The 15,604-nt window shown below is 47.5% G+C and overlaps 5 protein-coding genes across 5 annotated transcripts; 4 read left to right on the top strand and 1 right to left on the bottom strand.

Moving 5' to 3' along the window:
* Positions 1-436: 436 nt before the first annotated feature.
* Aud_006214 (transcription factor domain-containing protein) lies at positions 437-3,261 on the top strand (the record flags this gene model as incomplete). Its single annotated transcript, XM_043291117.1, has 5 exons — positions 437-538; positions 735-874; positions 931-1,019; positions 1,158-1,844; positions 1,901-3,261. 5 exons carry the CDS (start codon positions 437-439, stop codon positions 3,259-3,261), a joined length of 2,379 nt encoding a protein of 792 aa, XP_043147052.1.
* Positions 3,262-3,615: 354 nt separating this feature from the next.
* On the bottom strand, positions 3,616-4,813 carry Aud_006213 (NAD(P)-dependent alcohol dehydrogenase; the record flags this gene model as incomplete). Its single annotated transcript, XM_043291116.1, has 3 exons — positions 3,616-4,545; positions 4,611-4,757; positions 4,808-4,813. The coding sequence occupies 3 exons, from the start codon at positions 4,811-4,813 to the stop codon at positions 3,616-3,618; spliced, it is 1,083 nt and encodes a 360-aa protein (XP_043147051.1).
* Positions 4,814-5,527: 714 nt separating this feature from the next.
* On the top strand, positions 5,528-7,418 carry Aud_006212 (FGGY-family carbohydrate kinase; the record flags this gene model as incomplete). Its single annotated transcript, XM_043291115.1, has 3 exons — positions 5,528-5,668; positions 5,735-6,295; positions 6,366-7,418. The coding sequence occupies 3 exons, from the start codon at positions 5,528-5,530 to the stop codon at positions 7,416-7,418; spliced, it is 1,755 nt and encodes a 584-aa protein (XP_043147050.1).
* A 1,505-nt stretch (positions 7,419-8,923) lies between these two features.
* Aud_006211 (SDR family oxidoreductase) lies at positions 8,924-10,217 on the top strand (the record flags this gene model as incomplete). The annotated part of the gene is made up of 5 exons (XM_043291114.1): positions 8,924-8,945; positions 9,007-9,058; positions 9,123-9,417; positions 9,493-9,628; positions 9,691-10,217. 5 exons carry the CDS (start codon positions 8,924-8,926, stop codon positions 10,215-10,217), a joined length of 1,032 nt encoding a protein of 343 aa, XP_043147049.1.
* A 2,562-nt stretch (positions 10,218-12,779) lies between these two features.
* Positions 12,780-13,791, top strand: Aud_006210 (S1/P1 nuclease; the record flags this gene model as incomplete). Its single annotated transcript, XM_043291113.1, has 3 exons — positions 12,780-13,020; positions 13,077-13,174; positions 13,228-13,791. 3 exons carry the CDS (start codon positions 12,780-12,782, stop codon positions 13,789-13,791), a joined length of 903 nt encoding a protein of 300 aa, XP_043147048.1.
* Between the last annotated feature and the right edge of the window lie 1,813 nt (positions 13,792-15,604).

Here is a 15,604-nt window from a genome sequence, read left to right as displayed (position 1 = left end):
TTGACAGAGATGGATTGCAACTTGCCCCAGAAAAACTAGAATCTTAGGGTTGACAAAAGCTGGGGAAGAGTCGCGTTTTGAATGGCGGCGCACCTCTCCTAGACTGTCTGTGCCTGTATACAAGTCATCCAGCACCTGCGGAGTTCTTTAAGGTTTAGCTGGCCAGCCATTTGGGAGCTCAAGGCGAGCCTGATTGGGTAGATGAACACGTGCCCGCATGAATTTTTAGGGGTCTGATATTGTGGAGGTCACAGTTTGGTTCCTTGGAATGAACTCGTATAGTGCGTTTCCTTGCGGTGGCAATATGGAGTTGCTGTGAAATTCGGGGAAATTGCCCGAGCTCCCCGACACAAGCCATCCCATAAATAAATCCTCGGGGTCTTCGCCGCACATGCACCTTTACCCACCAGGTCTATTTTCCCTTCCCTCACTGTCGATGGCCAGCAATTCGTCCCCGGATTCAACTCGTAACCCGAGCACGGACGGGCTGGGGGAACCCCCGGCGAGGAAAAGACGGCGCGTCATTGGAGACGAAAGGGTAGGTTGTCATTGTCTGTCCCTTTACCCTTTCCCCACAAACCCCAAAATTCTTTTCCGAGGAGAGCGCTTTTGTGGAGATGAATCTCGGCCGGAATACATGGATATCTTCCATGATGTAGCGGTTGGCGTCGTCTTCGTGTGCCTCCTCGAAACCAGCCAATTGCATGGATTCGCAGAGAAGCTAACAATCGCAGACCACCCTGCGCCGCCAGGCGGCCTGTCAGTCTTGTCGGCTTCGCAAGGTCAAATGTGACAAGCAGAAACCTTGCTGTTCCGTCTGCAAATCCAGCGGCTCGACATGCGAGTATCCCGAGAAAGGCGCTGAGAACCTCACGTAAGGGAGTGGACTCCCCGTTTGGAGATCGGTCATACTAACGTGGCGCATGGCAGACTCGAATTAGCCACTCGCACCTTACTGGAAAAGCTCGATCAGCTACGGGAAGAAATCAGTGACCTCAAAGATACAGTGCATGGAGGAGGTAAGAACAATATCTTTTTTTTTTTATTCTTTTTAACAAGTTCGGAGGAAAGAACACCCATTCAGAATGCCCGGTATTGAGGAAAATGACAACGGACGAGGGGATAATCGTGATCAACTGACTGATGGGGCTGTAAAGACAGTGATGAAGGCCAAGCACGAGCAGGACAGCTCGGTCCACCGATGCCACGCAGTGTTCAGAAGGAAAGCAATACGGCGACGACTTTGCCTTGCCTGGAGAGCTCAGGAGATTTCCTTCAAATCCCGCCGTGCAAGATGAGCGCTGATACCGTCTTGACTTGGGAGATTTTTGGGGGGAAATATTCACAAGACACCTTGATCGGAGTGCTTTTCCAATCCAAAAAGGCCAACTCATCATCGTCAACTCAGAGAAACTCCAAGATGGTCTCGGCCGATGAAGCCGCGCCGACCAGTGGACTACAACCGCCGGATGATGAGCGAATCCCTTTCCTGATCGACAACTTTCTGCAAAATGTCCATACCAAGAATCCTATCCTCGATGTAGAATCCCTCGTGCAGCATGGCCGCAAGTGTGCGGCGCATGGCATTGGCTGGGACGGCCTCTCATGTCTCGTACTTCTGGCATGTGCGCTTGGTGCTCTCGCGAAGCCGTTCGACTGTCCCCCGGCCGCTCGGCAGTCAGCTCTGCCCTGCGCATCCGTCAACTCTTCCCCAGGAAGTCGCTCTACTCACGTTTTTGCACAGAATCTGCAGCAAGCTGATGCATATTTCACTCTCGCCTGTCGTCGTCTTGGCTCACTTAAGCACACCCTGCTAGGAGCTCAATGCTATTTTTTTGCCGGTGGTAGGTCACACCCTAGAAGAATCCCCAATGCTTATATCTTAACATTCCGAGTTTAGTGTACCTCATGTACGCACTGCGGCCTGTTCTGTCGTGGCAGTATTTCTTCCACGCGTCTGTTCTCTTCAATCTGCATCTCAAGGCGACGTACGGTGTAGAAGAGAGCCTCGTAGGGGCTCTGGGGGTTCCGTCACAACAGTTAAGTGCCGCAGATCGTAAGATCAGGCGGCTGGAGCATAGCCTGTATTGGTCGTGTTTCAAGTCCGAATGCGAGTTCCGTGTCGAGCTCCCTCTTCCACAGTCAGAACTCAGCCATGGCGAATACCCCAGCCTCTTCCCTTCGCCTCCGTCGCCTAATGCAACGGACGGACCTAGGAGTGCCGCTTCCCAGTCTCCTAACAGAAGTTCCATTGGTAGTGGTGATATGGCGCTGGATCCCTTCGATGTCGACCCAAGTATGGGCGAAGAAGAATGGGAACTACGACAGCATGCCAGGCGCCTATGCAACGAGGAAGAAAGCTGGTATTACTACCTTACAGAGATCGCGTTGCGACGCATCGGCAACCGCATCATCAATACTTTTTTCCGCCAAGATCCTGCTTCGTGGCTGGATATCAAACCACTTCTTCGCATAGGTCAGGAGTTTGAAGCCCAGGTCCTATCCTGGTCAGCACATCTTCCTCCTGCGATGCAACGCTATGAAACAACATCTCTTATTCGCGCACCGCATCTAAGTTCCCGAGATGGATGTGCAGGGAACCATGTCTCTCGCGAACTCAGCTGGGCGGTCGATAACAGGCTTGTTGAAATGCAAACGTGGCTCTATCAACCCTTCCTTTACTACCTTATTCACATCGGGGTCTATCCTCGTACATCAATGCACGATGGCTACGCAACCTATCGGTCCGCTGTTCCAGAGCAATCTACTCGCGATGGCCACATCAATAGTCTCTTGAATCCAGCTTTCACCACCGGGCGTCCGACGGCCACCTCCCACGAGTTCAATTTCCCGTCTTCTAACCAGTTCAACGTCTGTGAGGCGTCGCTGGATAATGAGGAGTTGACTGTCCTTCGGGCCCTGATTGCATCAGGAATCCAATGTAACCTTAGGACCTTGGACGTGCGTTCGGTCGGTCATCGCCATCATGGTCTATGGTATGACCTCCGAAGCATTATGTGCGCATCGCTCATTCTCCTGGCCGTTGTCAAGAGTGGGAATGCCGCGTGGATCCCCGGTGGTGCCGAGACCCTCTGGGGGCCCGACCCCGGCGGCACTCACGTCTCGGGCTCACTGGTGCCAATTGGGGGGAAGATTGGGAAAGTTCTGGCACAATTTGACTTCTGGGCGGGGGAGGCACCGGACCTGTTGAGACATCAAGAGATTCTGGAGCAGGTTGTTAGAGAAGTGAGAGGTGCATAGCTTTCTATCAGGTGTTGACGGCAATGAGCTGTTGTCCGGATGATCCTAATGCTATTCCGTCTGGGCTGTCCTCTACCCTACGTTGTTCTCAAAAAAAAGAGCAAAAGGATAAATAGCCGGCTCCATCGCCCTGATCTGTCTTTGTAAACTTTGAGTCGTCATATGCATGGACGAATGATCCAATGGCAGCGCACGCAGCGTTTTCTAAGTCAGGGCATTAGACATTATCTGTGCAAAAGGGCCAAATGATGAATGCAATCATCACGATTATTTTTCACTTCTGTAGTGCCGCTATTGTAACCTATGAAGACGCTTTATATGCGATAATGGTACAGGATTTCAGATGCCGGACCTCTAGCTTCGAACCCCAGCAATGAGTGTTTTAATACCATTTCCTGCCTTGACCTCCTCAAATGCCCCTTCAGCGTCTTCGAATGGTACGATCTTGGTAATCAAGTCCTTGACCTTCACCTTGCCAGTTGATATAAGCTCAATTGCCAGTTTATAATCACCTGCTGCGTATCGGAAACTGCCTCGAATATTCAGTTCCTTGGTGCAGGCTGCAGTGATCGGAAAGTTGATCTCCTCTCTACCCATGCCTCCTTGGACAAAGGTGCCACCCGGCTTTAGAACATGAATACCAGTGTGGACCGCAGCCTCTGCACCCGACGCCTCGATCACAACATCCGCCCCAGCTCCGAACTCATTAACCTGCCTCAGCCGTGACGCATCCTCTGCCGCGGACGCGCATTTATCCAAGAGGAACACCGAAGTCGCGCTGTAATTCCGAGCAAACTCCAGTCTCTGGGCCTGCACGTCTACCACCGTGATATGGGTCGCTCCGAACGCCCGGGCCACGGCAGAACATAAGAGGCCGACAGGTCCGGCTCCAAAGACGACGACCGAGTGCCCTGGTTGCACCATTCCTTGCCGAACCAGATGCACAGCAACACTGAGCGGCTCAACAAGGGCACCTTCCTCCATCGTCACATTGGAGGGGAGCTTATAGCAAAAGTCTTCCGGGAGGGAGTAGTACTTGGCCAAGGTGCCATCGTACGGGGGGGTTGCCGCAAAGGCCATCTCGCTGCATAGGTTATATTGTCCCGTCTTACACGACATACACCGCCGACAAGGCACACCCGGTTCAAGCGCGACGCGATCGCCCACTTGGAGTGTGGTCACTTCGGGTCCCACTTGTACTACGATGCCTGAGGACTCATGCCCGACGACCATAGGACGTTGCAGGATAAATTGGCCGATCCGGCCGCGCTGCCAATAGTGAACCTGGTACATAGACAGACACTCTGTTAACGCTTAAGCTTTTCCAATCCGCGTCGAGATCATCTCACATCACTGCCACAGATGCCGGTAAACTTTACGTTCACGAGGACATCATGAGGATCGCACAACCGTGGCACAGGGCGATCTTCAAACACCAACTGGCCGACGTCTCGAAGTACTAACGAAGTATTCTGTGATAAGGGGGGGTTAGATGACTATGTTGTGTCAGTTACAACAAACATCTTTAAGGATCCAGATAACTTACTGGCATTTCTCCCATCTCGAAGACCAAACCTGTGCACGCCGGGGTTACGGGGTATGAGTGAGCAATTTGGAATTTCTAAGTCAGTAAAGCGGCAAGCACATCTCATATATACCACTCTCAGTGGGCAGTTCGTTTTAGACTTGCACAGCAAGGAAGTGTCCTTCTACGCTTACGCAGATTTGGAGGAAAGGTATTAGCAAACCTCCCCGTGGAAAAGACGCTGCATGATTTTTGCGTCGGCGATTAATGCCGTTTTGGCCGGCTCCGATGTGCCTCAACACTGTTCATGTTCAAGTCACAGCAGACGGTGGAACAGCATGATTCCCTCCTCGAAGTCAGCTGGGGGAAGACTGGCCAGAATTATGTGGAGCTTTCGTTCGGGGAAAATGGCGAAACCGCCGGAACTCAATCATCCAAGCATAATCTGCCTGCTGATAACCCCACAAATGCGGCATTTCCTCGTCGTGCTTCCACTCCAGCTTACATGTATTCAAAAAGGAAAAATGGGGCAAGTGTGTAAATAGTGAAAATAAACAGATTGATCAAATAAAAAGGGGAACGAATGTGGGTGAATTTATTTCGAGTCACGTCGCGAAGGCGTCCGTAGGCCTGGCCGTTCCTCCCTGTCCTGAGTACTTCTGCCATCGGTTCTCCTTGGGAATTTTTCAGTCATACTCCCCTATGAAAAGGCAATTTCAGTAGAGCGGTTTGCGAATCACAATGCAGCCTTCACAGAACCACTATATCGGCATTGATGTTGGTACTGGGGGTGCTCGCGCCTGCATTATCGACGACGCAGGCAACATTGTCGGTTTAGCGTCTGAGGATATCAAGCTATGGCAGTCAGGAAAAGGTCACTATGTAAGCTGTCGTCTATCCATTATATGCCAGACTGTGAGTAGTGCTAATCCTTGGTCGGAACCGCAGGAGCAGTCGACCTCGGACATCTGGCGCGCTACGTGCTCCGCTGTACGTCGCGCCGTCAGGGAAAATAACATCCCGCCGACGATGATCCGGGGCATCGGATTCGACGCAACCTGCTCCCTTGCTGTCCTTTCTACCGAAGATGACAGTCCCGTGTCGGTCACTTCTCCCGCGTTCGATACCGACCGGAATGTGATCCTGTGGCTGGATCATCGAGCAGTGGAGGAAACCGAACGAATCAACGCAACAGGTCACAAAGTGCTCCAATACGTAGGAGGGGCGATGTCAGTGGAGATGGAGATACCAAAGATTCTCTGGCTACGGAACAACATGTCTGCGGAAAGCTTCTCAAGATGCAAGTTCTATGACCTGGTAGATGCTCTTACGCACCTGGCTACCGGTAGCGAAACTAGGAGCCTGTGTAGCCTCATCTGCAAGCAGGGATACTTGCCAAAGGAGAGAGATGATAGTGTGTCTGGCTGGCCTAAGGACTTCTTGGACCAGATTGGGCTTGAAACCTTGAGCAAGACGCATTTCCACTCCCTTGGTGGGATCAACGGAGAGGTGAGATGTCCTCGTGGCGCATTTCTCGTTGTGGGGCGGCAAATGAAACTGACCTTCAGTGTCGAGATAGAACGGTCGACATCTCCACGCTGGAGAATTGGCCGGGTGGTTGTGCGAGAAGGCTGCGCAGGAGTTGGGACTACCGTCGGGTATTGCCGTAGGCGTTGGAGTGATCGACGCCTATGCCGGATGGATAGGAACAGTTTCGGCTAAAGTAGAATTCGCCGAGCCTTCAATGAACATCGGATTGCGGGCCGAGGGGGAACAAGGATATTTTACTCGCCTTGCTGCTGTTGCTGGTACATCAACGTGCCACCTCGTCATGTCGCCCAGTCCTATATTCGTGCCTGGCGTTTGGGGTCCTTACCGGGATACTATTATTCCCAGCTGCTGGATGGCAGAAGGAGGACAATCTGCAACAGGTCAACTCATCCATCACGTCCTGGAAACTCATCCAGCTGCTGGGCAAGCGAAAAAGCTTGCTTTGGCCCGTCAGACTGATATCTTCACCTTCTTGAACGAGCGTTTGAAGGAAATGGCAGAGGAACAGCATGCTCCACACATTGCATACCTGGCACGCCATTTCTTTTTTTACGGCGACCTCTTCGGCAACCGTTCTCCAATAGCTGATCCAAGTATGGTGGGCTCTATTGTTGGTCTTACCAGCGATGTATCTGTGGACAGCTTAGCTATCTTATACTACAGCGCATTGGAGTTCATCGCCTTACAGACACGCCAGATCGTCCAAGTCATGAACCAGGCTGGCCATAAGATCTTCTCCATCTTCATGTCCGGATCCCAATGCCGGAATAACATCCTTGTGCACCTCATTGCATCCGCATGTGACATGCCGGTTGTGGTTCCTTGCTATGTCAGCGCAGCGGTTTGTCACGGTGCCGCGATGCTTGGTGCCAAAGCCGCAAGCTCAGATAAGCAAGGGAAGACGACGGATCTCTGGACAATTATGGATCGCATGAGTAAACCTGGAAAGGCTGTCTACCCGACAACTAACCGCCATGAGAAGACACTTCTCCTCGCAAAATACCAAGTCTTCATCGAGCAATGCCGCAGGCAGCGGGAATATCGAGAGTTGGTGGATAGAATGATCGCATCCCTACAATGATGGAGCTCACTGGGCGAAGGGATTTATCAAACTCTGAGGTTAACAAGCTCGATAACACGGAATAACTGACGATCCTGCAATCTGGAATTCATACCTCCAAAAATCTTTGAGTATCACAAACATGTGTACAGGACTAATGCTCTTACAGATGGCCTGCAATATTCCCAGTGTGCGTGATAATTCTCACATTGTCGTTGAGGCTGCTCTCGTATTCAACATTTCTGGATCCCAAGTCCTAGCGGTGTATCTAGGGAAGTTGTTGTATTAGACTCCGCATTTGACGCTACCGACAATTTGCATATTTCTGTTCCTCTAATTGGGCCCCAGCGAATGCAGAAAAAGGGACGAAAATGAAGGTTCTAAACTCCGAAGACACAGATCTTAAGATGTCTAGCCCTTATCCAATTGTTAAGCCGCCACAATACTCTTTCTCTTGCATAGTCTTGATTCAGCTCTCTTGATTGTCCTCGTGAGCAGCAATGCCAAGATACCAATATTTTTTTTCTTTTAATTGATTTTGCTTTATCACCTTGATCTTGCTATTTATTGGCATTTGTGTATAACATATTAGTGAATATAATTACTAAATAGAGTGGACTGGGGAGATATAAACAGAAGAACTGTGGGTTGTATTAGGGGAAGAGAGACGAGTAGATGCTAAGCAACATGTCAGCTAATGCAGGATGTGCTGCTTGAGTGAAAGGATGACTCATTCTTGTTTGCTCTCTTTATGCTTACTGGGTTGATTTTGTTTGAGACATGCTCGGCACTGAGATCGCTTTCAGCAAGGTGTCGAACCGATTATACCCATCCATGGCTGTTGAGAAGGATAGTCTCCACCTATTTGACTTGTACTCTTACGAAGCCCTAAGACGTAAAAAGTGTAAATTGCAATGAGAGGATACGAGAGGCAACTACCTTATCAATTGTAGGTAACAATGTAATAGCAAGAGCATAGTTACCAGCGTATCATCCTTAGTCATAATTTAGGCATTAACTTATAATTATTCGAAAGCAGAACTTAACTGACTAGTCAGTTATTTACATGAATGTGATAAATATTGGGGTTATTCATATTCATGTCATTTTTATATTCATAATCGCATTTCCTTACTCTTTCAGAGCCCTAATGGCTGCTACACAATGTGCACAACCTCATGTTCAATAATTGTGATATTAGATTATGGCACTATAACAAAACATAAGGAGAAACAGATGGTGTTGAATGAACCTGTCTCTAGGGTCCATATCTAGTAATTTATAAGGGCCTCGGTTCGTCATATAGTCCAACCTGGCTTCGGGGAAATCTAATTGGCCACATCCAGAGCAATGCTCGTGTTCGGACCATCCAGCCGCATTTGGGGAGACAATTAGATATAAACAGCTGGCCCCTTCTTTCTCGTCCATGTCTCTCTATCATTCTAATGTGGTGAATTGATCTCAATTTCTCTGAAAGTGTAAGTACCCTAGAAGCAACGGGAAAAGACAGGAAAGAGAAGGAAGATATGGCTCGAGTCCTCCTCACTGGTTCGTGTTTCACTTCGAGTGAATTCTACAGGGCCGAGCTTTAACTGATACCAATACACAGGCGGCAATGGATTTCTTGCAAGCCATATTTTGGATCTCCTCTTGGAACAAGGGTAATGCAATTTCTTTTGCCCCAAAAACAACATTGTTACTCACGTTGATCTTACGTGTTCGTAGATATTCAGTTGTGACCACTGTCCGCAGTCAAGAGAAGGCAGAGCAGATCCGTGAACGCCATCCATATGCATCCACCACACAGCTAAGGGTTATCATCGTTCCTGACTTTACGAGCGCCGGTGCTTTTGATGAATGCTTCAAATCCGACGCGCCTTTAGATGTGGTCATGCACACGGCGTCTCCCTTTCGTTACTCGATAACTGATATTCAGCGAGAACTCTTGGACCCTGCCATCATTGGGACTGTTGCGTTGCTGGAGGCAGTTCAGAAGAATGCACCATCAGTCAAGAAAGTGGTACGCTTCCCCGCAGCATGATTAATTGAAAAACACTTGACTTCAGTTCCCGTACTTTTTTCTAACTAATTACAGATTGTAACATCTTCTTTCGCATCGATCATCAACAGCTATAAGGGGAACAGCTGGGTCGATCATGTTTATTCCGAAGAAGACTGGAACCCAATTACTCCATCGGACGCTCATGTAAATGCCCTCAACGGATATAGAGGTTAGCATTCACTTCGTCACGCGAGGGATGTCCCTATATCTGAAACTAAAACTTCAATCTAGCAAGCAAGACTTTCGCCGAGCGAGCATGTTGGGAGTTTGTTGAGAGAGAGAACCCACGTTTCTCTCTGGTTACGCTATGTCCAACGTTGATGTTTGGCCCAGTTGTACACCCACTGCGCAATCTCGACGAACTCAACACGTCAAACCAGCGGATCCGAAATTTTATGGCAGGTGAATATAAAGCTGAAATTCCAGACACAGGGACATCGTTCTTTCTCTGGATAGATGTTCGTGACGCCGCCTTAGCCCATATAAGGGCGATGGAAGCTTCAGAAGTTATGAACAAGAGATTCTTATTGACTGCTGGTTACTTCTCAAACAAGGAGATCTGTGAAGTGATCCGTGGATCCTTCCCTGAGTACGGACCGCAACTCCCAGAACAAAACACGGACAGTGGCGGGTATCCCAGCGAAGGACTTTACGGTTTTGACAACTCCCAAGCCACAAAGGAGCTTGGCTTGACGTATCGGCCCCTATCCACAAGCATTACTGACACTGTAATGTCGCTACAAAAATTGCAAAACTAGAACGGAGTTCCTAAAGACTTTTGTATGGCTATTATTGAATGTTCAGTTTACTATTCGTTTAAAATATTAGAGACAACGTTTCTGAAGGAAATGCTAAAATACAGATCCCGTCCCGTTGCGATTTCTTGACTTGGAACGATCTACGGGGTAGTAGTGAGAATGATCTAACATTGTAAAGAAGAAGATTCGATTGCATAACTCTAGTCCTGTTACTATTCTATTTGAAGATAGTTAGGAATAGTACAACGGTATTACCTAGCCTGAAAACAATAAGGCAAATAGGAGATATATCTTATGTAGCAATGACTTCATTGTGTAAGGATATCATTCTTGAATATAGCAGCTCATAAATGTAATCTCCATCCTGACCACTATTACTATCGCTCCAATCACAATTACCACCGCCACCAACGGCTTCTACTGCGAGGTTTTTCCTTCACCAAAGGGGTGCTTTTGTTGATTAATCCCGCAAAAGACTGTGGAGAAAGTGGTACTGCTGCCTGGCAGTTTATTTACCGAGTCATCCACCCGTCCTTCGCCTTGCAAAATACCCACCAAGAAGGAAGAGAAGTCCAAGAAGAAGTCCGTCAAGGACATGTCCAAGGAGGAGAGAGTCAGGTCATCGAGTCATTCTTCTAGCTGGCTATAGTCATGTTAGAGAAGGTTTGAGAGACTAAATTATGTGCAAGTGGAGGAGATTCAGCACGACCCAAGGAAGGTAGGAGCTACATCAGAAAAGCATTTTATATTCCTAGTACACGAAATAAAATTCTTAGAATGAATTCACATGGATAGATTTTCTCAAACCCCTTGAGGACAACGTGGACGCATACTTTTAACTAATGGTTATCTCTAGCTAAAATCGTAGCTAGGTTTGAAAGGGCGTAGATGAAAGCTAAGTCATCACAAATCTTTAATTATGCACTTAGTCTTGAATAGGTTGAGGTCACCACTGAATGGAAACACGCGGACCATAGTTACAACATTAACAAACACATCCGCATGCAGCACCATTCAAGACCCAGATGACTTAGCTATGTGTAAACTTCTACCACTCATTTCCTCAAGAAGCAATGTCTGTGCCATGTTTGCAAATATACTGGATATTGATCCTGCCAAATATAACAGCATTGTCTATCCCCAACAGTACTTGTATTCTAGAGAAATAAACTGGACTTTACAATTAGATTCTGACATTTATTTAAAGTTAAAATCTAAATAGAAAGTTGAAAGTCTTGGATGCGTTCGGTCATGAGAACTAAACTCTAACTACCTGGATCATATGATGCTGGCTGTGTTGCCTGACATGAAGAGGGTATTCCTCTTCACTAGTATTAGATCACTGTGAAGTCAGTGTCTTATGACGGCTGAGTTGATCAGAGATAATTTATGTCCTAGATACAGTCCAGCCTGGAGCCTCCGCAATTTTGCCTTGAGTGAAATATGCGTTCAAGCTGTCGTCCTTGGGCAGTAACGGCTTAGGCGCCCAAAATCATTAATGCACACGTGGATGGCTATAGCCGTATATTATGCACTTACCTGATCAGCTAATTGTGGTCTTTGGAGGTCTACAGTCCCTTGGTCCTTAAACGATAAGAGAGCTTGCTGGGTAGAGGAGATGGAGGACCTAAATGGTCTGCAACTGCTGGATAAGTGACCAATCGGAGGTGGGTAAAATAAGCTTATATGGATCAAGACAATGAGCTTAAAAGGCAATCAGCCATGTTACTTCCTGTTAAGCAAAGCTGTAGCTAATTGACTATTGAGCATCTGTCGGCGAGGTATCAATTATATCATGGGAACTCAAGCCCCATCGAGTTACCTATTCCTCCCTTTTCCATTCGTCTATAGTCGTCAGCAGTATGAAATGTCGTACTCTGACTTACCGAACGCAGTTCCACAGTCTAAAAAGCTTTCTGTGATTGAAAGCGCCAAACCATTGGCCAATAGTCAATACAGGCTCTAGCTTCAGTCAATTATAGTTGTCATAAAGACTAGGCTCATGGCATGTCGCCACATTTTTTTCAACACACAACTTCTCTATGTAATTCACGTTCTAGACTCAATAGGCGGCTCAGGTGGGCCGTTTTCAGCGACTTGGGATGCAACCTTTTCCACGAGGAGGAAGCCTTCGTAAATCGGATTTGAAGTTGGCTGGATTTCCGCCATTTTATGCTCTAAACGCACAAGTTCACACCCCACCCAGGCCCCCGAGAATTAACATTTTACAAACTTAAGCTCCGAAAAGTGCCAGTTTGGTTGTTCAGTATGTGTCAATTTTTCCTGCATTCGGGTACACTGCCAGTCCAGATAATCCTTGGACGAGAGCTTCGAAATCTAGATCGCGCAGAGAATCATCATGACCTCACATGCCTGAGCTTGTTCATTCTCTAGGTGTTCCGACTTGGATCCTTCGCAACACATGAAAGGACAGTAATTGTATCAGATGATCCCCAATATAAAGAACTCGATTAACCCGTCAACCCTAGCCATCGAATAATATTTCAACCCAAACGACTATACCATTACGTCCAGCAAAACAGATTCGATCTTCACAAGACAATGCTTTATAGCTTTGCAATTTTATTCATCTGGTGCATTCTTTGCCGGCCTTCACTTGGATGGGGAGATGTCGGTCATCGTACGGTTGCATACATAGCCGAGCACTATCTCACCAAGGAGGGTGCAGGGCTGGTTAATGACCTCCTGCCAAAGAAGGATCGTTTCGACGTCTCAGACGCGGCCGTATGGCCCGATCACATCAAACATCGGCGTCCTAAAACTGCACCTTGGCATTATGTTGGTATGTCAAAACTTCCCCCTTAACAGATTAACAAGAAATGTTGATTGCCTGTATAGATGTGAAAGATGACCCTTTACATGATCACTGCAAGGTATCATCTCTTCCGTCGGACTGCCAAACTAAAGGCTGCATCATCTCAGCTATGGAAGATATGGTTAGGCTCCCCTTTTGCCCGTGATGAACCTATCGGAGCTGAATTAGCCATAGACCGTTCAAGTAAATGACGATAGCGCCAACCAAACAGAAGCTGTTATGTTCTTGTTCCACTTCTTTGGTGACCTCCATATGCCCTTGCATGTGGAAAATTACGATCGAGGAGGAAACGACGTCAAGGTCTGTTTTGATGGTCACAAAGATAATCTCCACAGTATCTGGGATACAGACATGCCACACAAGATTAACGGCATCAAACATAGAGATAAGCATAACGAAGAAAAACCGGCATGCCAGAAGTGGGCCAAGCATCTCGTGCAACAGAACAAACACAGGCCGACTACCGCTGAGTGCACGGATGTGACCAACCCCCAGACATGCATCAAGCCGTGGGCGGTGGAGTCCAATCGGTTGAATTGTGCTGTTGTTTTTAAAAGGGGGATCCCGTATATCACAAGCGAAGATCTCGCGGGCGAGTACTATGACGATGCCGCCCCGATCATCGAGGAACAAATTTATAAAGCGGGCGTCCGTCTGGCAGCCTGGATCAATGCCCTAGCGGAGAAGCGTCGCTCCAAAACCGCGTTTGTTGTGCAGGGAGATCGGTTAGATCTGTGACGCCCTTTTTGGCTGGATGATCCTCTAACAAAGACCGTGTTGGGATCAGTAAAGACGAACTACTGATACTGGTCCAAAAAAGCTGAAGGTCGCCCTTCGTGCGATATCCAATTGTGTTCGCGATCAATGGAATTATTGAGAGACCGGATTAAAAAGTGGAGGGAGTGCAGTGAGAAAAAGATTGGTAAGGTTTATCTGCTATTTATGTCTACAGTCTTGGTGTATTTAGGCTAGCCCGTTTCGACTGAGGTGCAGAGAGAGGTAATGAGAAGCATCCAACATGGTATTCATCATATTGATAAGGAATGCTAGGAGTCAAAAGTGCTTGGTCGGGCGTGCTGGATAGCTAAATGAAGGAGCATCATTGCGATAGAGATTCTCGCGCTGCACACGACCCAGACATAGGCGCTCTGGCTAAGCCACCACCGCTTCTCCTAATGATGTTAGGGTCAGCGGTCAGTTCCGTGCGGATACAGTTCAAAACGTACCCGAAGAGCTGCGCGGACATCTGATATGCTGCTAAACTCGCTAGACCTCTTTCCGATTCCAGCGACTGATCCAGCCAAACCGCATATGGCGAACCAGATATTCAATAGCTATCGTAGTGCCAGTCGCGCCGCCTACCGCCCCAAGAAGGTGGCCAGAAAAGCACACATACCATTGCGACGACCATCAGGCCGTCGTCCCAGCCAAATGCCTTCATGAGTCTTAGCGTCTTAGCCGGCCAAAACACTGCAGAACAACTTTCTTTAGTGTTTGAACTTGTGGGGCTGTTAAAAATAGAAATCTAGGATAGACTCTAGAAATTCAACAACTTGAAGTCTTTCTTAAGCCTGGAGAAGTATTCCTCTACTAATAGGTTATATAAGTCTTTCACATCATACGTATCTACAAGTGCAAAGACTCTCGCGTGAAGTTATAGCGTAGATATATCTAAGGAGATGCTATAAATCCTCTTCAGATATCCCTATATAATCTCCACTATAGAAAAATTACAAAAGTTTGTCAATGATATGCCTCAAGTCATTCACCATCTTATATATTCCTAACTGTGCTTCCTGCTATAATTGAGAGAGTTTAAAATTTTATTTTAGTTATATTACTTACCTTAAAATCCCTAGTACGCATAGTGTGTATGGCAGGTAACTGTGAGTAGATAACTACTTTAGGCACATGGCCATTGGAGGTTGAGGGCGTAGTCGCGCCACCGCCAGTCTTGTTCGTTAGGTGTTCACCATCATGCAGTAAGAGACAGATATTGGTGCTATATATCTTACTTATGATTTGGATGTTATTGGAGTTGTAGGAGACCCAGGGGTTATATTTTCAGACATCCCTATATTTAAGTGAGAAGGCGTATTCAATACTGGCGCAGTTGTCTGATGTTTAGAGGGTGTATGTTCACTCATATGGCAATGGGAGACATAGTTCTAGGCCCGCCTTGATAGAGGAACACTAATGTATGAGGTGCTGGTTACCAATGTATAAAGCCGCGGAGGAGGCGCTATTCACCGTGACAATGGACGTACAGGTATCCCTATCAACAGTGATGTCGTATAGAAGACGGATGGGCTCTTCCTCCTCCACAGGCATGTCTATGGGGATTTTGCAGATATTAGTAGGCCCACTCAGACCGCACTGTTTGTTGATTGTCTTGAGAATGGATTTATAGTATTCATCATATGCTAAGTATGGGCTCCACTGCATCATTTAGAATCACTCAACATAGCAGTACAAGCAAATTTCGTTATCCAGCATTTCATCAGTAGACTCTACTATAGTAAAGTCATCAATAATAGCTGCAGCTCCATGT

Source organism: Aspergillus udagawae (genome assembly GCF_001078395.1).
Source record: "Aspergillus udagawae IFM 46973 DNA, scaffold_4, whole genome shotgun sequence".
Classification (NCBI taxonomy): domain Eukaryota; kingdom Fungi; phylum Ascomycota; class Eurotiomycetes; order Eurotiales; family Aspergillaceae; genus Aspergillus; species Aspergillus udagawae.
This window is presented reverse-complemented; position numbering and strand designations above follow the sequence as displayed.